General features: G+C 42.2%; 1 protein-coding gene across 1 annotated transcript in view; it reads left to right on the top strand.

The window, feature by feature from the left end:
• The first annotated feature begins 410 nt into the window (after positions 1-410).
• cfap299 (cilia and flagella associated protein 299) overlaps positions 411-23392 on the top strand; it is a 639847-nt gene continuing 616865 nt past the window's right edge. The window contains exons 1-2 of the mRNA XM_055640171.1: positions 411-568; positions 15807-15937. Coding sequence (XP_055496146.1) covers positions 452-568; positions 15807-15937 — 248 coding nt within the window. The 5' untranslated portion in view covers positions 411-451. The remainder of the gene's footprint in view (positions 569-15806; positions 15938-23392) is intronic.

Genomic DNA, 23392 nt, shown 5'->3' with positions numbered 1-23392 from the left:
CTTCAGCCCATGCAGTTGAAATTCTCGTTGATCACCGAATTTCTCACGACAGAGCGTGAGAAATTTGTGATCAGCGTGAGAATTTGTTGAAATGCCTGAGTCTCACGCTCAAAGCGTGAGAGTTAGCAGCCCTGCAATGTCATGGAGACTGGAAACTGAAAGATAGGGGAACGCCGTCCCCCTGCGTACCTCCCCCCCCCCCCCCCCCCCCCATTTCCATCACTGGTCTCGACCCGAAACGTCGTCTATTCCTTCTCTCCAGATATGCTGCCTGTCCAGCTGAGCTACTCCAGCAACATTTGGTGTCGATCTTCGTTGCGAGCAGCAGAGTCGCTGCAAGAGGCGGAGCTCGTGCTCCGGGTCCGGCCCCGGCGACGTCGGAAGTCCCCGTTGCTTGGCGACGCCGGAAGTCCCCGTTGCTGGGCGACGGCATCGGCCCGGGGTAAACAAGATGGACGAGGACGAGCTGCTGGGCGTCGCGGCCGTGGACAACATTGTCAACGATTTCGAGACCTACGAGACTTTCCTGGACTCGCAGATCACTTCGCTGGATCTGTATTACCTGGAGGTAAGAGCGTACCCGGCGCATCCACCCTGGGGTCGTCGGGACTGACTGGGACTGGGATTGGTCGAGTGGAGCCGCCCCGCACTGGTTGCGCCACCGCTGCTCCAGGAGACTGTGGGCGGGGGAGCGGAGGGGTGGGGGTGGCACAGCACAACCCACCCGGCACAGCACAACCCACCCGGCACAGCTAACGTGCTGCCTGTCCCGCTGAGTTACTCCAGCATTTGATGTCTATCATCGGCATAAACCAGCATCTACAGTTCCTTCCGCCACATAACTGGATACAGGAGATGGGCACAAATTGCTGGAGTAACTCAGCGGGACAGACAGCATCACTGGAGAGAAAGAATGGGTGATGTTTTGGTCGAGACCCTTCTTCAGACAGGTTTGGGATAAGGAAAACGAGAGATTACACGATGATGTAGAGATATAGAACAAATGAATGAAGATATTGCAAAAAAGTAATGATGATATAAGAAACAGGCCATTGTTAGCTTTATGGTGGGTGACAACGGGAACCTGGTGCGACTTGGGTGGGGGAGGGATGGAGAGAGTGGGTGCAGGGGTTACTTGAAGTTAGAGAAATCAATAGGGTGATTTCACGAAAGGTCACTGGAGCGTAGATCCGCACCCACGTGACCGAAAATCTGAAGTGGAGTACATGCTATACATCCGGTACATGTTAGTGAATGGGGAAACACGCACTTTCACACCCGTTAAAAACATCGAAAACGGCCAGTTTTTGGCTGCTCGGGGTGGTTTATCTAAATTTACAGTGCAAAAAAAGAAAAAACTAAGGTAAATTCAAGAGGGAGCTGAAGCTAAATGACCAGCGGACATTTACCATGGAGATTTAAATAATCCAAAATATCGGGAATTATCTTTGCTCGCTGCATTTCATCAAAAGTAAGGCATTATGTTAAATGAAAAGTTTTCAAAAACTATCACGTTTTGATAGCATTTAGTTTACGAAAACTTTTTTCATATAAAACCCAAGAACCATGGGCGATTTTGCAATTTTAAAGAGGGATTTTTCACTTTTAAAAAGTCATATAACAAATGCCTTAAAAAAGTCTTTCCTGATGAAATGCAGCGAGCAAACGCGATAATTCCCGATATTTTGGATCTTTAAATCTCCACGGCAAATGTCCGCTGGTCATTTCCGCTGGATTTGCACCTTCAGCTCCCTCTTGAATTTACCTTAGTTTCTATCTTTTATTTGGACTGTAAATTTAGGTAGCTGTGCCTCACGGTCACCCCGACTGGCACAGTAAATTGCAGCTCAAAAACTGGCCGTTTTCGATGTTTTTAACGGGTGTGAAAGTGCGTGTTTTCCCATTCACTAACATGTACCGGATGTATAGCATGTACTCCACTTCAGATTTTCGGTCATGTGGGTGCGGATCTACGCTCCAGTGACCTTTCGTGAAATCACCCTATACCATTGGGTTGTAATCTGCCCAAATGAAATATGAGAAGCGAAATATGAGGTGCTGTTCTTCCAATTTGCGATTATCCTCACTGACAATGGAGGAGGCCGAGGACAGAAAGGTCCGTTTTGGAATGGGAAGGGGAAATAAAGTGTTTGGCAACCGGGAGTTCAGGTAAGTACAGGCGGACTGAGCGAAGGTGTTCATCAAAATGATCGGCTAGTTTACGTTTGGTATCGCTGATGTAAAAGAGTCCACATCTTGAACAATGGATACAGTAGAAGAAGTTGGAGAACGTGCAAGTGCCTAACTTGAAAGCACTGTTGGGGTTCCCGAACAGATTGGAGGGTGGAGGTATAGGGACAGGTGTTGCAGCTCCTGTGATTGCAGGAGAAGGTACCTGGGGAGGGGGTGGTTTGGGTGAGAAGGGATGGTAACCAGGGAGTTGCAGAGGGAACGGTCTCTGCGGAGGGTGAAAAGGGGTGAAAATGGGAAGATGGGACTCGTGGTGGGATCCCATTGGAGGTGGCAAAAATGTTGCAGGTTTATGTGTTGTATGTGATGGCTGATGGGGTGAAAGGTAAGGACTAGGGGTTTCATGGTAGGAAGCAGAAATTGGCGGTGGAAGGCTGATTTTTGGACTGGAGTCCTGTGACTAGTGGTATACCTCAGGGATCGGTGCTGGTGCCATTACTGTTTGTCGTCTCACGGAGTCTTACTACTATTAAACCAGGCACCCTGATCCCAATTCGCAAATTTTGGCCTGAACTGTTATTCCAACACTGTACTGTTGGGAACAAGAATTGCTAATAAATATAAACCTTAAAAATAACCTGCTGACTGCAATAGTACTTTTTTATGTGTATTAAAACAGAATTTTATGCTTGGAAAATGTGTCATGGTAAAATTATACCTACTGCACAATTTTGAACTTATACTTGGGATACTGACAGGAGAATGTCATGTATTGAAGGTCAATTAGTCTGATGTTTGATAATTTTGATCCTGTGTTCCACAGTGTGAAAGTTAGGGACGATCTGAAGGTTGGATGTTCTGTTGCTGGATTTAGTTTTGATTCCAGAGTCGGTACACAGACGTCTTGAACTGACAAGCATTTTGAATCTGGCTCAGTTTCAGATCAATAATTGCTACCTTACAGTGCTAGAAACCTGAGTTTGATCCTGACTACGGGTGCTATGTGTTCAGAGTTTGTATGTTCTCCCTGTGATTGCGTTCGTTTTTTCCAGGTGCTCCGGTTTCCTCCCACACTCTAAAGATGTACAGGTTTGTAGGTTAATTGGCTTGAGTAAAAATTGTAAATTGTCCTTAGTGTGTAGGATAGTGTTAGTGTACAGGGGTGATTGTTGATCGGCACGGACTTGGTGGGCTGAAGGGCCTGTTTCCACGTTGTATCTCTAAAGTAGAACAGAAGGGAAGAAGCTGTTCCTGAGTCTGGTGGTGCATGCTTTAAAGCTTCTGTACCTTCTGCAGATGGGAGAAGAAGGAATGACCAGGTGGACAGGGACAAGTCTTTGATTATGTCGGCTGCTTTTTTTTTAACTGCTAGATGGAGTGTATAGTGGGGAAGACACAAAGTCTGAAGTTGAATTGTGTCTTTGTGCTTGAAAGAGAAAAGGTAATTTTTTTGGATAATCTTAATGTGTTTTTAAGTGCAATTATTAATTTTAACTTATTTGAACTGTTTCAAATGCCCATATTCATACACGAGTTTGAACGCTTGACAAATATTAGCTGTCAAAAGAACATCAGATTAATCTGCGAGTGAGGCCCAGGATCTGCTGCTAGCAAAGCCTCAGATAGTTGAACCCATGAGTGCTCAAAAATTAAATACAGATTTGGGACTAGTATGGACAACAAGTTGCATTATGCACCTGTTTCTTATCTTCTGTATCGCTTTTTTACTTACTACAATAGAACACTTCAGCAAGGCACGATAAGATTCCACATGGTTGGCTGCTACAGACGGTTAATTTGTATGGGATCCAGAGAGAACTAGCTACCTGGATACAGAATTGGCTTACTGGTAGAAAGCAGTGGGTGGTGGTAGTGGAAGGTTATTTTCCAGACTGGAAGTCCGTGACTGGCTAATGGAGTTTAATTCAGATGTGTGGTATGTTGCATTTTGGGAAATCGAACCATGGTTGGGCCCTGGGGAATGTTGTAGAACAAAGGGATCTGGGAATACAAGTACAAAAATATATAACGTGGGGCCTGAAGAAGGTTCCCAACCCATTATTATAAAGGTGAGGTAGAACAAGAATACAACTACCGAGCTCATTTGAAAATATCGTGCATGACCTTAAAGATCTATTTCAACATTCTGAGTGGATATGGAGCATCGTTCAGCGTAAGAAGCACAAGATGCCTGGACTTCGCTGGGATCTATATAAAATTGTATGATACTGAGACCTGTATGATGTGAATCAGAGATCCAGGATGATGAGAAGGGAGAGCAGGAGGAAGGAATGAAATGTAGCCAATGCAAGAAGAGTGACAACCTTTCTTCTCAGGACAGATTAATCTAGTTAGTGCTATACAGTATCTCTTTGCAGCTTCCTAAAATCTGGGACCTACATTTCAAAGACTAAAATGCTTTATTGGACTACATTAGACTCTGCAAGTGAAATTCCATCCACCACTGTTCACTAATGATGAGTAGAATTTGGTGCTAACTGGGCATTTGGCTTATTTTGATAGCCATTTTCTTATGGAGTGGACATTTGGCAATGAGATTCAGCTCATGATCCAGTGAGAACATTGCACCTTCACGATCACTTCGCCCAACATCTCCGCTCGGTTTGCAATAACCAGCCTGATCTCCCGGTGGCTCAGCACTTCAACTCCCCCTCCCATTCCGAATCTGACCTTTCTGTCCTGGGCCCCCTCCATGGCCAGAGTGAGGCCCACCGTAAATTGGAGGAGCAGAACCTCATATTTCACTTGGGTAATTTATACCCCAGTGATATGAACATTGATTTCTCCAATTTTAGGTAGTCTCTGCTTTCTCCTTCTTTCCCCTCCCCTTCCCAGCTCTCCCACTGCCCACTGTCTCCACCTCTTCCTTTCTTCTTCCCACCCCCACATCAGTCGGAAGAAGGGTCTCGACCTAAAACGTCACCTATTTCCTTCGTTCCATAGATGCTGCCTCACCTGCTGAGTTTCTTCAGCATTTTTGTCTACTTCGATTTTCCAGCATCTGCAGATCCTTCTTAAACATTTCACCTTAATGTAACTTATGAAATGACACCATGACCCAAAACCTTGATGTCCATTCCCCTCTGCAGATGCTGCCTGATCTGCTGAGTTCTTCCAGCAGTTTGATTTTTGCTCAAGGTTATACTGTGTAGTCTCTTGTGCATCCAGGTGTATGACTTGACCTACCATCTGTAACTTTACTTTTGGATTTGAAACTAGAGCTGTTTCCCAGTCCCTCCCATTGATCCTGGAGAGGTGTTACCAACAATACCCCCAGAAAGTCATTTGCATTAACTTTGGAGACCAATGTATCTATATTGTTTCCAAAGCCAAAATCACTGGCATTAAGACAAAGATAGTATATGTGAGAAACCATACAAAGATCTTTGAGAATCAATTCTGCTGGAGTGTTTGGTGCCCCAACTCCTTGGTCCTTAAACAATTTTTATAATGTCAGCGTAGAGACCCTTAAATACAGTGATAGTCGAAAGAAACAGCAAAAACACACTGAAGGTATTTCCCAAGGAAATATAGTCATCACAATCTGAAAAAGGAAGGCTGCCAATCAATGAAAGGGAAAGACTTTGTCCTTGAAGTCAAAAGCAGTGCATCGGAAAGGAAAGGGAAAGAAGCTTTCACCAATGAACTTGGAAACATCTACAATCTTTGCACACTGATTATGGGTCCTTGATTTCATCCCATGGATATTTTTGCCTGGGATACCATGTGCTTAGAGGTAAAACACGAGAAAGAACACTTCATTTTTTGTGAGAATGTTCTGATGTAAAAATGTACATTAATTCTTACTTTAGACACACAAATGTCAATATTTTGCCATAATTATTTCATAATTCAAAAGAGTAACATTGATGGGGAGGAGATTTGGTGGGGTGGGCAGGGGAGTGGTGGAATGGAAAGTGGAAGGAAGCATAACCATGTTCAAAGCCAAAGTATTTTGATGATTAACTTTCTCCCTTCGAATGGCAGTGTCTAAAAGCAAGACAGTAACATCAAGGTAACTGGCTCAATACAGAAATTATGCCATGTCCATAGTCACCAGAGCCCAGTAAACTTAGATTCAATCTTAATTTCCAGTGCTCTCTGTGTGCAGTTTGCATGTTCTTCCATGTGATTGTGTGGGTTTCCTCACAGAGCTTCAGATTTCCTTCAATGTTCCCAAGATGTGGAGGTTGATAGGTTAATTGACCATATAAAAAGCCCCATTAAGGTGCAGGGTAAAGATGAAAATGTGGGAAAATGGGTTACTGGGAAAGTAAATGGAATTGCCTTTTGAGCCACCAGAAGATTGATCGCAAAATGGTCACCTATTTTGAAAGGAAATACGTCATGCCATGTTTGTAGCAGTATCTTTTGCATTCAGATGCGTTTTCTTTTGTCTTGTTTTAGACAAATTTTAGTTATTAGGTTGTGTTATGTGTGTGTGGGGGGGGGGCGCTGAAACATGGTTTTCTGTCTCTCCCTTCGGGTGAATGCGAATCTTTCTGTCGTATCCCCCTTCTCTGCCTCCATCTGCGCTGAGGCCTAATGGTGGAGCTGGCGGCCTCCAATTGCGACCGACCTCGAGGCTCCGGAAGCAGAGCCAGCCAGGACGTACCAACGCAAGGCTGGCCGAATTCGGAGCTGTGGCGGCGTTCCGGCGTTCCAGTGGCAGCGGCACAACTCGGGGCTGAGACGGCGCTCCGGTGAGGGCGGCCCGGCTCGGGGCTGAGACGACGCTCTGGTGAGGGCGGCCCGACGCGGGGCTGAGACGGCGCTCCAGTGAGGGCAGCCCGATGCGGGGCTGAGACGGCGCTCCGGTGAGGGCGGCCCGGCTCGGGGCTGAGACGGCGCTCCAGTGAGGGCGGCCCGGCGCGGGGCTGAGACGGTGCTCCGGTGGCTGAGGCGGCGTTCTGGCAGCGGCGACCTGAATCCGGGTCTCGGCCGCGGGCCAGTGGACGACATCGTCGGGAGCTCGCAGGTCACAGGCTGGTGCCTGTTTTCCGGAGCTCCCACGGCAACAGCTGCGTCCGCTGGACTGGAGGGCGGCAGCTTCGACCAACCCGGGCCGTGGAGCTTGAACCGGCCCGTTCGCGGAGCTCGGTTGAGCCGCTGGACTGAATTACCATCGCCCGGTGGGGTAACAACATATCGCCTCAGCGCATAGGGAGAATGAGGAGGGAAGAGACAGTAACTTTAAGACTTTTGCCTCCATCACAGTGAGGAGGTGCCTGGGGAACTCACTGTGGTGGATGTTAATTTGTGTTTATTGTGTGTTTTGTTGTTTATTATTATATGTATGGCTGCAGGCAACGACATTTCGTTCAGAAATTTATCCATTGAGGATAAATGGGGATCCTGTGGATAGGGTGAACTGTTTTAAATATCTGGGAGTCCACATCTCCGAGGATATGGCATGGGCATCACACGCCTCAGCACTCATGAGTAAGGCAAGGCAGCGCGTTTGCCACCTCAGGGAATTGAGGAAATTCAGTGTCTCCGAGGATCCTCCAGTGCTTCTACGCAGTGGCGGTGGAAAGCATCTTGTCCGGGAACATTACCATCTGGTTTGGGAATTGCTCTGCCAAGGACAAGAAGGCTCTGCAGAGAGTAGTGCATTCGGCCGAACGCACTATGGGAACTTCACTCGCCCCCCCTGCAGGAACTATACATCAGGAGGTGCGACTCCAGAGCCAACAATATCATGAGAGACCCCTTCCACCCCTACAACGGACGGTTCCAGCTGCTACGGTCAGGCAAACGCCTCCGTTGTCATGTGGTGAGAACGGAGAGGTTGAGAAGGAGTTTCTTCCCAGAGGCCATTCGGACTGTAAACGCCTATCTCACCAGGGACTAACTATACTGAACGTTTGTCCTTCCATTATTTATTATGTAAAAGAATATGTGTGTGTTATGATTGTGTTTTATAGTTTGTTTGGTTGTTTGGTTGTTTGTCTTTTTGCACAAAAATCCGCGAGCATTGCCACTTTCATTTCACTGCACATCTCGTATGTGTATGTGACAAATAAACTTGACTTGAGACCGATAAATAAAATAAAAGATCTAATATGTCAAATGTCCACATTGAGCATGTTTCCATACAAAATAGATCTGTTGGATTGTAAAAAATATACTGCTGCAGGAGCACGGTGGCTCAGGTAGCGTCTGTAGAGAGAATGCACATATGACGTTTAGGGTTAGGACCCTTCTTTAGACAGATGAAGTAGGGGGAGAAAGCTGGAAAAGCGAGGTGGAGGTGGAGCAAAACCTAGTAAGTGATAGGTGGGTACAGGTGAGGAGAGGTCAGTCAGGAGCTCCAGCAGCCTTGGATGACAGAGTGTAAGTGTTTGCTGAAATGGTCAACTCGTCCACACCTTCTCTTGCTAATGTAGATAAGGCCACATGGGAGCATTGAATGCAATCTACATGGGAGCACCTCTGCCTTCTTGGAGAGAAGTGAGAGAAAAGAGCTGTAGGAACACTTGTTACATCTCCTTCACTTAGGGGAAAGTGCCTGGGGAGGGTGCGGGTTGGGTGTCCAAGGACAGAAAGATATATATGGAAAGTTAAAATAGTTAGCCACCGTTTGCTAAACATTTTTTGGGGACCAAGTGGGCCTAGCTGAAGTAGAGTGAGCACTGAATGCAATAGATGTGGATGGAAGAGGTGCATTTCAATTTCTGTCTCACCTGGAAGGGCTGCTCCAGTCTCTGGCTGGAAATGAAGAGGTGGAGCGACAGGTGTGGTTATAAAGGAAAGTTGTTATATAGTCATTTAAGTATGAATGTAGATAGAGTGTAGAAACAGGCAAGCCACTCTCAAGGTTAAGGATACTGGCTCACAATTGGTTGAGTCTAATGGGATTTGCTGAACCCACATAAACTATTTTGATGTGGTTTTGATGATATTTGTACTTGGTTTTTATTTCCACAGTAGAAACCAGATCTATCAGTTACTGTGGCGTTGGCAGAACTATTGTGCTGTGTTGCTCTCTGGCAATCTGCCACAATAGATGTTTCTCTTCGATCTGACAGCAGCTGATGAGTGCTAGGTGTTTCTCTTATAACCTCTGTGTCCTTTGTTCTGCACTTTCAGTGTCACAATATGCCACACCAGCTGCTTCTGCTTCTTCCTAATAAACTGATACAGAAATCTATTGGGGTTTTGGAGTTCATCCCATGAAATATACCTCTTGCTATATTTTTTGGATTCCTGAAACCTATCCACTTTTTCCTTGTCGCCTCCCCCGTGGCCTAACATCGAGGATCGGTGCGGCCTTTCCCGGAGAAGCGCCCGGGGCTTCAGCAGCAGGCACAGCGCGGACTCTCGTCGCGGATCGAGCCTGAAGCCGCAGTCTGCGGAGCACCAGCTGGCGCTGTGTCTGGAGCCTGGGAACACTCGTTGGGGACCCCGGAGGAGAAGAGCTCCGACCGCCAGCCCGTGGCCTACTCTAACCAACGGCGGATGGGATGGGGGGAGGGGGTGGTGTGGAGGGGAGAGAGGTGCCCCCCAGGGGGGTAGGGCTGAGGAGGAGAAGGGGTGGGGTGAGGAGCGGTGTGTGGGGGAGGGGGAGGGGGGTTGGAGCGCTGGAGTGCCCTTCCCTTCCGGAGTAGCCCGTCCTGCCTTGTTAGTGCATTGCGACGTCACTCTGATTTTTTTTCTACGGAAATGGGTGAGTTTGAAGAAATCTGGCTGTTTTTTAAATTTCAACAATTAATAACTTTGGAAATATAGATGGCAATGCGACGGGAAGATGTTTATTGTCACCACGGGAAAATGTGAGTAGGATGTGTGAAAATGGGAAGGCTGTGGCCTAGCATTTGGAAGAAGATGGGAATTAACCAGATTGACACAGAGACACATCGTGGGCACAAACAAGACAAATACTTTTAGTTATATAGGGATACTTGGGAAAGTATTGTTGGGAAAAATACTCATCGTGCCACGTTTGCTGTTATTAAAGGCTGATTTTTTTATTTGTGTATTCCAGTTGTGTTGGTTGCAATTAGATACTCAACTGTGCACAATTAATCCAAATGGTAAATACATTGTTTTGATAGAACAACAGAACTCAAAGAGGATGGTAGGGAAGCTATTGGAAAGGATTCTTCAGGATAGGATTTACTGACATTTGGAAGATAATGGGCTAATAATGGACAGCCAGTCCACCGCAGGCCATGTCGCAAGAACTTGACTGAGTTTTTTGAAGAGGCGTAAAAGCTGACCAATGAGTTAGGGCAGTGGATGCTATCTACATGGGCATCAATAAGGCATTTGATAACGTCCCTCATGGTAGGCTGATCCAAAAGATTAAGATGCATGGGATCCATGGAGACTTTGTCAAATGTCAGGGGAAAGTATACAATTAATGGCAAGACTCTTATGTACAGAGTGATGTACATAATGATGTACAGAGTGATCTTGGGCTCAGCATCTGTAGCTCCCTGAAAGTGGCAATAAAAGTAGATTGGGTTTGAAATAAGATGCATGGTATGCCTGCCTTCGAACAGTGAATATAAATGTCAGGAAATTATGTTGCAGCTTTATTAAACTTTGGTTCGGCTGCCTTTGACATATTATGAGCAGTTCTGGTCGCTGCATTACAGAAGAAGCACAGCTCTGTCGATTTAAATTAAAAAAGATAATTTACACAGAGTACTGTTCGATGATCTATGTTTAACAGGTTAAATCGAAATACTTTGTCAACGGAGATAATTGCCGTTATAAAGACTTAAAAAAACTTAAGAGAGGGAAAGCTGAATTAGGCATTTCTGTCCTTTGTGGCTGCTCCGACATTCAATAAGATCATCACTGATCTTACATTTTATCACCACTGTACTGTACTGGTCCTGTATTGCTTGTTTATTTTAAAGTCCAAAAATCTATTGATCTCATTCTTGTTCATATTCAATATCTGGATAGAGAATTCATATGATTTACTGCCCTCTGGGCGGCTACCGTATTTCTTGACACTTGACTGACACCTTTATATGATTAGTGGTTCTGGACTCCCCATTTGGGTAAATGACAATCTTCTATCTATTCAGTCAACTCTGCATTTTCCTAGGGATTTTAACTTGATGGATGATAAAGTATTTTTCTGTGCCATATAAACCAATTTTATTTAACGTTCACCAAATCTAAAGGTTATTGTAAATCATACTGTAGTATATATATATTCTGTTTTATTTTTCAATGGAAATAGAGATATTCACAAGAGCACCTGATAAATGGAAATTAAATTGAAATGTTGTTAAACTGAAGTGAAAATAAAATTAGAATTAGTCGGCTGGCTCATCAAAATCAGTAAAAGAAAAGAACATTCTAACCTTGGACCCTTTGTCAGGCTCTTGAAAGGCAATTGATTTCACTTGTGTTTACATTGAATTCTGCTGTAATAACTTTTCTGTCTGAATTTTTTTATTTGAATTTTAATTCTTCATAAGTTGTTGATATGTAATTCATTCATCACTTATTTTTGTTGCCTTAATTATAGAATAATTAGTTAATAGGTAACATGATTTTTGAGCTGATTGAAATGCTAGAAAACAGAGGCTAAGCTTTTAGAAATTCTGGTGCCTAGAAAGAAGATCGCCTGAATTTTGCGTGTCAAACAAAACCACAATTTAATGCCCATTTGCCTACCTTGTAAAAAACAATAATTTTGTCCCAATTTCAATTTGAAAGACCATTAGTGTGCATTATAGACAGAATCTCTTGGAAGAGACTACAATTTCCAGTTTTGCATATCTCCTGATACTTTGCTGTGCAGAAGGTATCCAACCCTTAAGCACATGGCCCTGTGGCAGCTACACAGCAGTAACACAAAACATTGGTTATTGGTTAGAAAATATATGCTGCAGGTGAGAAGGAGATAATTCCCACATAGGACACTGGAATGCTGATGAACTATATATAAATCAAAAGGAGGGTCCAGTATGCAGAAAATGTTGAGGGGTGGCATGTGAGCCACCTTACCAAAGGGTAAGCCACCTTACCAAGAGCTTGCAACGTAGTAGCTATAGTGGTATCTTACAAGAGTGAGAATCTCCACACAATGGAGTAATGCTGAAATGATCTCGTAAGATTTGCACACTATTGTGAAGACCTGCAGAGTGGAGATATTCTCAGAAAATGTCTTTATTATGCTGAGGTCTAAATTTCTTAAGCAAGAGTTTACTCATGAGAGAAACCTAAATGTAGCAAGCCACTAAAGTAATTAGAGTTGTGATTCAGTTATTTATGTTTTAAATTCAATGAAGATGTTCCGGTGCAGTCAGATGAAAGAGGAATTTTGCATCATCTGGGCTTTCCTAGATGATTATTGGTGCACAGTGTTGGTGTTAAAGATTGTTAAAGGTTGGTGCAAAAGCTTTTCACTGTACCTCGGTACACGTGACAATAAACTAAACTAAACTGTAATATGGAGTGGATCCATTCAGGATATAGAGGTCAAATGTCCTTCTGGAAATGTTGCATTCAACATGAAGTGATTCTTGATGTGACCAGCAAGGACCTTCTCGTTGTAGAGATTGGAAAAGTTTATTATAAATGTGAAGATCTGGATAAATAAGGGGAACTGCAATTGGCATATTGGTTTACGCTATGGTTGCATGTAGTCTTAATAAGCTAGTAATTCTGGCAAATCCCAATATAATTGAATACGTTGGTCCCTGACATCAAAATATATGAAATTATTTCTGTGCTAATTTTCTAATTTTCAGAAATCTCTTTTTGTGTAGTAAGCAGCACATTGGGAGATGCAGCTGAAATCTACAGTGGTCATTTGGAAAAAAGTGATGAGGAGGTTGAGAAGAGTCAATATGACCTTGACCTTCATGGAGAGAGCAGTCCAAGCAACTGTGCCATTTATTTCAGTGATGATAGTTTGGAAAGCTCAATATTGCAAGTACATTGTTTATCTGCGAGGCCCCGGTATGATGCCGTTAAAAACATAAGGGGAGTAAGCTCTTCAATGAATGCTCTAACGTACTCCTCCTATAATAAGTCGTAATACGTTAACTGTGGCAATTACTGCACCTCCGTTAATGGAATTCTGTTTCTAACCTCACTTGCTTTTGATTGTGAAAATTCAGAAACAAAATATAAATGCTAGAAAAAATAACATTCAATGTTACATTTAGCACACTTTGAATACCCTGCTGCCAACTAAAGTTGCCCAGCCTGGTTTACAGACATCACGGAGTATCCTTTTAAATGTTTTTTTTTAAAGCGGACTTGTATGATGTGTTCCTGTTGCTGAGCTTGTTGTACAGCGGATGTGGCGTGGAACTTTGTGCCCCAGTTTATGTTTGTACAGGTGGAAACATGCCTTGCATGAACAATAATGGCGGGAATATATCAGGCATGAGATGGGGGAAAAAAAGTAAAATCAAGTGTACTAATAGGAAAAGATTTTCTGGATAAAGCTGAAACTATATCATGTTGTGCCTCATATGGCTACATAATCCAATGTTATCCAATATTTAGACTTGACTAACAGTTAAGTTATTTAATGCTGATCATACGCTAGGTGGCAGCACTTGATCATATTATTGCTATAAAATAACTTTTATTAAGTAATGCATTGCGGCATACTTTAAAATCTTCATTATAGTCAAAAATCTATTTACTTATTCAGGGCTATCTGGTGCTTCTTCATCCCAATAATATGTTTTTAATTTCTAACTTGGGAAAAGTTCGTGTTTTTGGTTGTTAAAGCCCCTGTCCCACTTTCACGACCTAATTGGCAACGTCTGCCGAGTTTGCCCATGACATTATCGCAGCATTGTCGCCACGAGGTCGTAGGAGGTCTTCTTAACTCTTCCTCGTGCTCGTGAGTGGTCTCCGCATACTTGTGGCCTCAAGTAGGTTGCGGCGTTTTTTCCAGCCTGATAAAAAATGTCCACGAATATTTTAAAAAAAGATCGACATGGGAAAAATTGATAATTTTTACTCGTAGGTAGGTTGTAGTAGGTCGTGATAGCAGTCGTAGATAGTCATAGGTCGGTAACTGGCCCAAGAAAAAAAATGCAAACATGACATCATTTTATCATGAGATAATTTTCCACTCGTAGCTAGTCATAGTTGGTCTTAGGTGTGGAAGACTGAGGTCGAGGGCGGTCGTAGGAGGTCGTAGACATAGTCGTAGGAGGTCGTAGACATAGTCGTAGGAGGTAGTAGGAGGTCTTTTACTTCGGTGAGTCAACACGTCCTTGACATTTTTTTCAACTGGCCTAGGGTCTTCCAAACTCGTGGATTAGGTCGTCCAAGTGGGACAGGCCCTTTAGTACGTGAGGTGAGGGACCGATAGTTGCTGGTAATTTTGAGTATATAATGTGTGGAATTATTTTATAATGTTCCAGGATGATTATATCATCTGTGTTTTGCTCTTGGTTGAAGTTTAATTACTTTTGCAGTGCTTCATACATTTGCTTTCAAAATGGGAATTTGGGGTAGAGCATTTAAAATAACTCCACTGAAAGGGTTTTTTTGGGGAGTTGAATGTGGAGTGTGCGGCCATTATGCAAGGTTGATAATTGATGTATATATATACTTATTTTTTCCAATATTAATATTCCTTAAATATAACTCTTAGTTACTCTTGACGCATAATAACTTTTAAATTCCACTGTTTGAATAGAAACATAAAGACCTCAAAATTAATATAGTGCATCAATTGTTGTAAACAACAATGGTGTTGTGTGTATTTGTGAAGGGAAGGTGAAAAATATGAAACAAATATAAATAATAAAAATCTCTAGATTATCAAAGATTTTGTGCTCCTCAATTACATTACTCTTCTGCTTTCTTTATTAAAAAAAAAAGTTATTTGAAAATTAGCAGTCTCCATAAATGGAATTGTTCAGCCCTGACAAGATTTTCTCTATATTCTATAGCTTATAGTCCTTCCTGAACTGTATATGGCACTTGTGTTGTGTCTTAAATTGTGATATTTAATATATATCACAATACTTGATATACTCGATATAATTGCGTTGTTGTATTTTATACAATACCAGCACAGTCTCCCTGCTCTTACCTTCTGTGCATTGGCCAGTAAAGGCAAGTTTACAGTTTGCCTACTGATCTGCAGTGATACTCCAAGATAACTCTGTATACCTACCCCCCCCCCCCCCCCCCCCCCCCCCCGTCTGGTTATGTGGTAATTTCTGTTATTTGTTTGGAATTTGTAATGTTGAAGTTATAATCATTTTTAACGAGTAGCATTTTAGAGTTTTGAAAACTGGTAAACTCTTTATTAAGAAGTACTCTTCAGTTACTTTAATTAATATAACAAAGAGTTATATTTAAGGAATATTAATACTGGAAAAAATAAGTATATATAGATCTTTATAATTCTTCTGGGACAATGTTAAAACTGATATAGTAAAAATACTTTGTTGAAAAACCTCACATTCATATTATTGCTAGCTGTAGCGAAGTCCTCGCTTCTTATTGTAAGGTTTTTTTCTTTATTTGCACTTGTTTTCGGAGTGGACAAAGTTCTATAACATTATTGTAACATCATATGAGGCAGTCAGCCAGTGAATTAATTTTAGTTCTGCCTTGATAAATCATGTCCATGAATCCCATAGGATGAAGAGTTGGCTCGACAGCTGGTGGAACTGGGATACAGGGGAAGTGGAGAAGTGCTGAAAAGAGAAGAGTTTGAAATGAGGAAGGCAGCTGCTGAGGCTGCAAGACTTGCTAAAAAAAGCCAGAAAAAGTGAGTATATTCCAGTTCCTCGGTAATAGAACATATTTTATGATTTTGTTCTAATAATGAAGCAGTATTCATGGTATTTTACATGTTAATGCACGTCCATCATCATGGTGATGGAAATGGAAGGGCATTTTGTTTGAAAATCTCACCTGCTTCATTTGGGAAGACGTGTATTCTATTGGGTTCTTCTTTTTCCATTGTTAATCCTATACGAATTTGAAGATAGGTAAAGTAATGCATTCTTTGGCATCCTTGGATAAATTCTAACAAGCTGAGTTTACTCAAACTATATTAATAGTGGCAGAATATATGTTATATTATATTACCTTAGAAATAAGATAATATTACATTATATTGTATTACTTAGTTTCCTACAATTTATTATTTTACACCACATAGTGCAATGTTGCTCAAACGATCAAAATATTACAAGATCAAAGCACTGAGAAATTTGCACTGATCAAAAAACTAAAAACAGAGTGCAAGTTTAAAACAAAAGATCATGAGGTACAGACATGTTTTACCCTCTAGAATTTTAACTCGAAACACAAATTCATCTAATGTATTCAGATTTTTTTTGCTTCAGAATGTGTTTTAGTTCAACCTTTTAGTGATTGAGGGCCTTAAAGCCTACGGCTCGAGTTCCTGGCACAAATGCAGAGATGAACCCAATTTTTCTTCCATGAAACTGATCCTTCCAAGGTTTATGCATTAAATAAATTAAAAACAAAAGACTGGCGTATTCCCCAGTCTTTCCCCCAGTGATCAAAATCGTGCCACTTTCACTATTCAATAATCCCGTTTTCATAATGTGATGTTCTGTTTGGCTTGAAATGTGGAACCTCTTCATCACTGGTGGTGTACATCACAAAATTTTGAAACGAGATCCCAATCACTCAACCTTCCCCTAGTAGCATGAATTACTGTGCTCTGCATGGCATCAACATTCCTACACAAAGAGGAAACATAAGGGAAAGAATGTGAAGATCGATGAAGCGTTGCTCTGAAGGTTTCAGATTTCATATAGCAAAGATTCATTTATCAGTGATCCTTTTCTGGTTAAATCGGTTATTTGAAGTCTTGAACAAGCTCTCTTAAGGATGATATCAGAAATGGAAGTTTGGTTGTTTATGGTTTTTTTCCAGGTCATTAGAGTAATATGGATGCTATAGTCAGAGTAATTCCCCAACATGAGGAAGAAGGGTAAATCGGAGAGGGAGAAGGGTAAATTGGAGGTGTCGGTATTACAGTTGAGCAAAGACGACTATAGAGTCATGAGGGAGGAGCTGGCCAAAGTTGACTGGAATGATACCCTAGCAGGAATGACAGTGGAACAACAATGACAGGTATTTCTGGGAATAATACAGAAGGTGCAGGATCGGTTCATTCCAAAGAGGAATAAAGATTCCAAGGGGAGTAAGGGGCGACCGTGGCTGACAAGGGAAGTCAGGGAGAGCATAAAAATAAATGAGAAGAAATATAACATAGCGAAGATGAGCGGGAAGCCAGAGGATTGGAAAACTTTTAAAGAGCAACAGAAGATAACTAAAAAGCCAATACCGGGAGAAAAGATGAGGTATGAAGGTAAGCTAGCCAAGAATATAAAGGAGGATAGTAAAAGCTGCTTTAGGTATGTGAAGAGGATAAAACTAGTTAAGACCAAAGTTGGACCCTTGAAGACTGAAAAGGGTGAATTTATTATGGGTAACAAGGAAATGGCAGATGAGTTGAACAGGTACTTTGGATCCGTCTTCACTAAAGAGGACACAAACAATCTTCCTGATGTACTAGCCAGAGGATCTGGGGTGATGCAGGAACTGAAGGAGATGCACATTAGGCAGGAAATGGTGTTGGGTAGACTGATGGGACTGAAGGCTGATAAATCCCCAGGGCCTGATGGTCTGCATCCCAGGGAACTTAAAGAAGTGGCTCTAGAAATCGTGGACGCATTGGTGATCATTTTCCAATGCTCTAAAGATTCAGGATCAGTTCCTGTGGATTGGAGGGTAGCTAATGTTGTCCCACTCTTTAAGAAGGGCGGCAGAGAGAAAACAGGAATTATAGACCAGTTAGCCTGACATTGGTTGTGGGGAAGATGCTGGAGTCAATAATAAAAGATGAAATAGCGGAACATTTGGATAGCAGTAGGAGGATCGGCCCGAGTCAGCATGGATTTACGAAGGAGAAATCATGGTTGACTAATCTTCTGGAATTCTTTGAGGATTTAACAAGGATAATGGACAAGGGAGAGCCAGTGGATGTAGTGCACCTGGACTTTCAGAAAACATTTGATAAGATCCCACAAAGGCGATTAGTGGGCAAAATTAGAGCACATGGTATTGGGGGTATGGTGCTGACATGGATAGAAAATTGGTTGGCCAACAAGAAACAAAGGGTAGCAATTAACAGGTCCCTTTCAGAATGGCAAGCAGTGACTAGTGTAGTACCGCAAGGCTCGGTGCTGGGACCACAGCTATTTACAATATATATTAATGATTTGGATGAAGGGATTAAAAGTAACCTTAGCAAATTTGCAGATAACACAAAGCTGTGAGGAGGATGCTATGAGGATGCAGGGTGGCTTGGACAGGTTGGGTGAGTGGGCAGATGCAGTTTAATGTGGATAAATGTGGGGCGCCGCATTGAAGGCAGCCTCTGCCTACAGCCAGCCGTTTTTTTTTGTTTTTTTTTAAATTTTTAGCTTGTCTTAAAAGTGTGTGTTTGGAGTTTATTTACTTTTTTATGTGGGGAGGGGGGTTAGGGTAAGGTGGAAACCGCTTCTTAGTCGCTTTCTGGCGAGGACGCGACTATTCTCCGAGTCGCGTCCTCGCCCCCCTCTTCGCGTGCTGCCAACTGGATCGGAGCGGCCTTTCGTGCCAGGGACCCGGACCAGAACTTCAGCAGCGGAGACGCAGCGCTGGATTCACTGCGGAGCGATTCCTACCTGGATCGCCGTTTGAAGCTCCGGAGTGCTGGGCCCGCTGTTCCAACATCGTGGAGCTGAGGTTTGAAGAGCTCCCAACGTGGGCGGCGCTGACTGCAACATCCCTGGGACCCTTTGCCGAGGGCCGCTCGCGCGAATTTCAGCCCAGCGCGGCCTGTGGACTCTGGGAGCCGCAGACTCTGGTAGGAAGCGGCCGACTCGGAGGTCCAAGCTGCGGAGGTTGTTCGCCCGGTCCGATGTCGGAGTTCCATCACAGCGAGCGGGCCTGAATATCGGGCCGCCCGTAGCGGCGACTGTGGCGGGCTCGGGAGGCCCCGACCACGGGTTAACATTAAGAACAACAGAGGAAGAGGACTGACTTTGGTGCCTTCCCTCACGGTGGGAAACTTTGATTCTGCTGTGTGGGGATGTTTTGTGTTGGACTCAATCGTATTTTATTTTAATTGTATGGCTGTATTGTGAACACACATTTCACTGTGACAACTGGCACTTGTGACAAATAAATGTATCTAGTATCTTGTATAAATGTGAGGTTATTCACTTTGGTGGCAAAAACAGGAAGGCAGATTATTATCTAAATGGTGTCAAATTGGGAAAAGGGGAAGTACAATGGGATCTGGGGGTCCTTGTTCATCAGTCACCGAAAGTAAGCATGCAGGTACAGCAGGCACTGAAGAAAGCGAATGGCATGTTGGCCTTCATAACAAGAGGAGTTGAGTATAGGAACAAAGAGGTCCTCCTGCAGTTGTACAGGGCCCTAGTGAGACCACACCAGGAGTACTGTGTGCAATTTTGGTCTCCAAACTTGAGGAAGGACATTCTTGCCGTTGAGGGAATGCAGTGTAGGTTCACAAGGTTAATTCCCGGGATGCCGGGACTGTCATATGTTGATAGATTGGAATGGCTCCGCTTGTATACTCTGGAATTTAGAAGGATGAGAGGGGATCTTATTGAAACATATGAGATTATTAAGGGCAAGGAGATGCTAGAGGCAGGAAACATGTTCCCAATGTTGGAGGAGTTCAGAACCAGGGGCCATAGTTTAAGAATAAGTGGTAAGCCATTTAGAACGGAGATGAGGAAAAAATAATTTCACTCAGAGAGTTGTGAGTGTGAGAAATTCTCTGCCTCAGAGGGTGGTGGCAGTTACTTCTCTCGATTATTTCAAGAGAGAGTTAGATAGAGCTCTTAGGATAGGGGAGTTAAGGTACGTGGAGAGAAGGCAGGAACAGGGTACTGATTGTGGATGATCAGCCATGATCACATGAATGGCGGTGTTGGCTAGCAGGGCCTAATGGCCTATTCCTGCACCTATTGTCTATAAGATCATAAAGTCATAAGGAATCGGAGTTGAATTAGGCCACTCGGCTCAACAAGTCTACTCCACCAGTCAATCATGGCCGATATATTTCTCCCTCCTAACCCCATTCTCCTGCTTTCTCTGCATAGCCTCTGACACCTGTACTAATCAAAACGGTGCTGCAGATTTTAATCAGATCAGTCTCTCAGGCCATCATTTGTTCCATTATTGACCATTCCTGCAAGATAAAGTCAGAATAAGGATGTTCACTGAAAACGATCAGACGACTCAAACTTGGGTTGGGAAGTTAGACAACATGTTCCATTTGGACCAGCCAGATAAATACCAGGGCTACAGATCAGGTAAAAAATTAGAAATTCTGCAGCAAATTGTGCACATTCTGTATCCTCAAACAGCCTGGATGGGCATAGAAAATGTTACTGAATGCATTTGTTTGTGCAATTACAAACATATTATGCATTTGCTTTTCTGAATGCCCTTGGGTATCTGGGATAAGGAACAATGTCACTGCCAGTGCAATTTGTATGATCTTGCTCTACATGCTAGATAAATGCTGATTTATGTTAGGTCCAGATGAAAGATTCATTGAAGGAAAATTGTACTCCAATACAAAACTGACTACCCCATGCGTCTGAAACAAGACCTTCTTTGTTATGTACTTTGTGCCTATTAAACCCATGCTTTGGACATTTTCAGTCAGCAGACACTTCAGTGTTGCTTCTAAAAAAATCTTTCTTTTGTTGGTAAAGAAAGAATTGTGGCAGAAATACTGAATTGGATGCTGAATGTAGCTGTATCACTGGGGTAACCAGACACCATGTCTGACGCTGGTTAAACCAGCATCTGCAGTTCCTTCCGATACACCATGTCTGACACTATGGTTGGTGTATTGAAAGCTGACAGCATGGTACAATGATAATAATGAAGGAAAATCCTATACATGGACACTAAGCAACACGTGTTTGTATGCAACAAACCTTAGACAACATTCTGGCATGAGTTGGTAAGTGGCAAGTAATATTTGCATGATACCAGTGCCAAACAATATTCACCTCCAACAAAAGAGCATCAAATCACCCATCCTTGACTTTTAATGAATCTTCACCATCACATGGTCATCATGGGCCAAATGGATCTGTCATGAAGAAACTGTAATTGTAAAGTGGTTCTAAGGCAGGGTATGCTGTGGCAAATGATTGCCCTCCTAATTTTCTAAATTCTTTCAACTGTCTACAAATCAGAATTGCAATGGAATTATCTTCATTTTTCTGGAAGATCTTTGTTAATTTTCAGCCACTATGTCTTCAGCCAAAGTCTTCAGATGTCTTCAGAACTTTGTTTATTGATGATCTGACAATGTTTGAACGCTAATAATGCTTGAAAAGTGATACAACTTTTGTAGTCCATTTCATTTATCATTGAAAACAAGTGGGGTGGAAGTTTGCAACCTTCACGTGGTCTGCCCTGTTTTGACGAATGCAATCAACCCGGCATGCACAATCAAATAGAACAAGTTGTCCTACATCTTTAGACTGTGCATGCCATACGAAAGAAGAAGAAGTAGCAGAAAGAGGGAAAACAAGTTAACTCAATACAAGCACTAGGGACTGCACTTGACCTTATGATAAGAGCATTTGTTTTTATATTTTTCTCTTGCATCCATCTTAGTTGTCACATTAGCATATCTGAAATATTAAACTTTGGTAAAGCAGTCCATTTTCATCAGCAAAAACAAACTACTTACCATAGATGTGAATAAAAGTTTTGATCTATTGCATCCTGGTATAATTGTAGTATTCAGGCTCCAAGGTTGTGGCACATGACTATATCAGTTATTTTTCTTGGGTACTCAATAAATGTAATTTTCTCGTAAATTTATTGAGTTAATAGTCAATTATGGGCTTTTATGGAAGTTCTTTTGCATGTAAGCAAAACACTTGTTGGTCAGCAGTTTAAGTAAATTTATTTGAGGTGAATAATCAACTGCATTTCAAATCGTAAGGCCAATCTAGTAACAATTGCGTTGAACCTGAAAAATTATTTAAAATATTTAACTTGTACAACAACATGTGCATCTGGATGGGAACACACTAATGAAGGTTCAGAGATTTTATGAATGGAAAACAATGAAAATCAAAAACATGTTTCTCATATAATCAAATAAACGTCTGTGCAACAATAATGTTTATTTGGAAAATAGAAGTCAGAATGATATATCATTTTGTTTCTCTGCTTTTGTATTGCAACAAAACATTGTTTTGTGCATGTTATGCTAGACTTAAAAAAAACCAAAATAAAATGAATGTCAGTTTCTGTATTATCTCTAGCCAAAGTAAACTCTAATGTGAATATGTCACTCCTGATAGTGATATCCTTATCCATGGTGTAGCTGGTTCTAATTTGATTGTTATCCGTGTACACATTACTTTGAATAATAATATTTGGCCCCTGAGCTTCAAACCTGGGAAAATAGAATATATCCATGTTAATTTTTTTGCCATGAATTGTGCAATTACAGCTTGTGTATGAATACGAGTCGTAAGCGTTTATCCAACATTTATTAACATTGAATTAGGCTACTGGTTGAGTATAACTCATAACATGAATCCAGCAGATGAATTACTGATTTTGCTTTCTGCATATTAATTTGTCTGATGAGATTACTTGTTGTTTATTGGTAATTTTCCATTGCAGATTATTGCTTAGATTTAGTTTTTACTGCCTATCATCAGTTTTAACTATTAAATCGAAATCGAATATCCTTTAGTCCATGTTTCAGCATGTGCACTCACCATTTTAGCTCTTTCCTTTTATATTGTTATGCAAATTGCTGAAAAGTGTATTATTGTCAGGATCTACAAAGAGAAATGGAATTTATCATTTTACGTTTTTACCCTTCCTCAGAACTGAAAACTGAAAGGTGTGCAAGGTCCTTTGTAGACTAATATAGAAACAATAAGGGGCGGAGTGGTCACAGCATATAGATTAACATTCAAGTTACCAAATGTAGGCTAAATCGGTTTAAAGATCTGGAATACCACAGGTGGCACCATACAATGGCAGCCTCGCCAACAGTCCGTCTCGTCCTTTTCTTCCTTTGTTGTTGTTTTTAGTATGTTATTAAATCTATGTTTTAGTTTATCTTTAGTTTTGTCTTGTGTGGCGGTTGGGGGAAACTTTAAAAAATATATTT

The sequence above is a fragment of the Leucoraja erinacea genome, chromosome 1 (assembly GCF_028641065.1).
Source record: "Leucoraja erinacea ecotype New England chromosome 1, Leri_hhj_1, whole genome shotgun sequence".
In the NCBI taxonomy this organism is placed as follows: Eukaryota; Metazoa; Chordata; class Chondrichthyes; order Rajiformes; family Rajidae; genus Leucoraja; species Leucoraja erinaceus.
The sequence above is the reverse complement of the archived record's forward strand: the minus strand, read 5'-3'. Positions and strand labels throughout refer to the sequence as shown.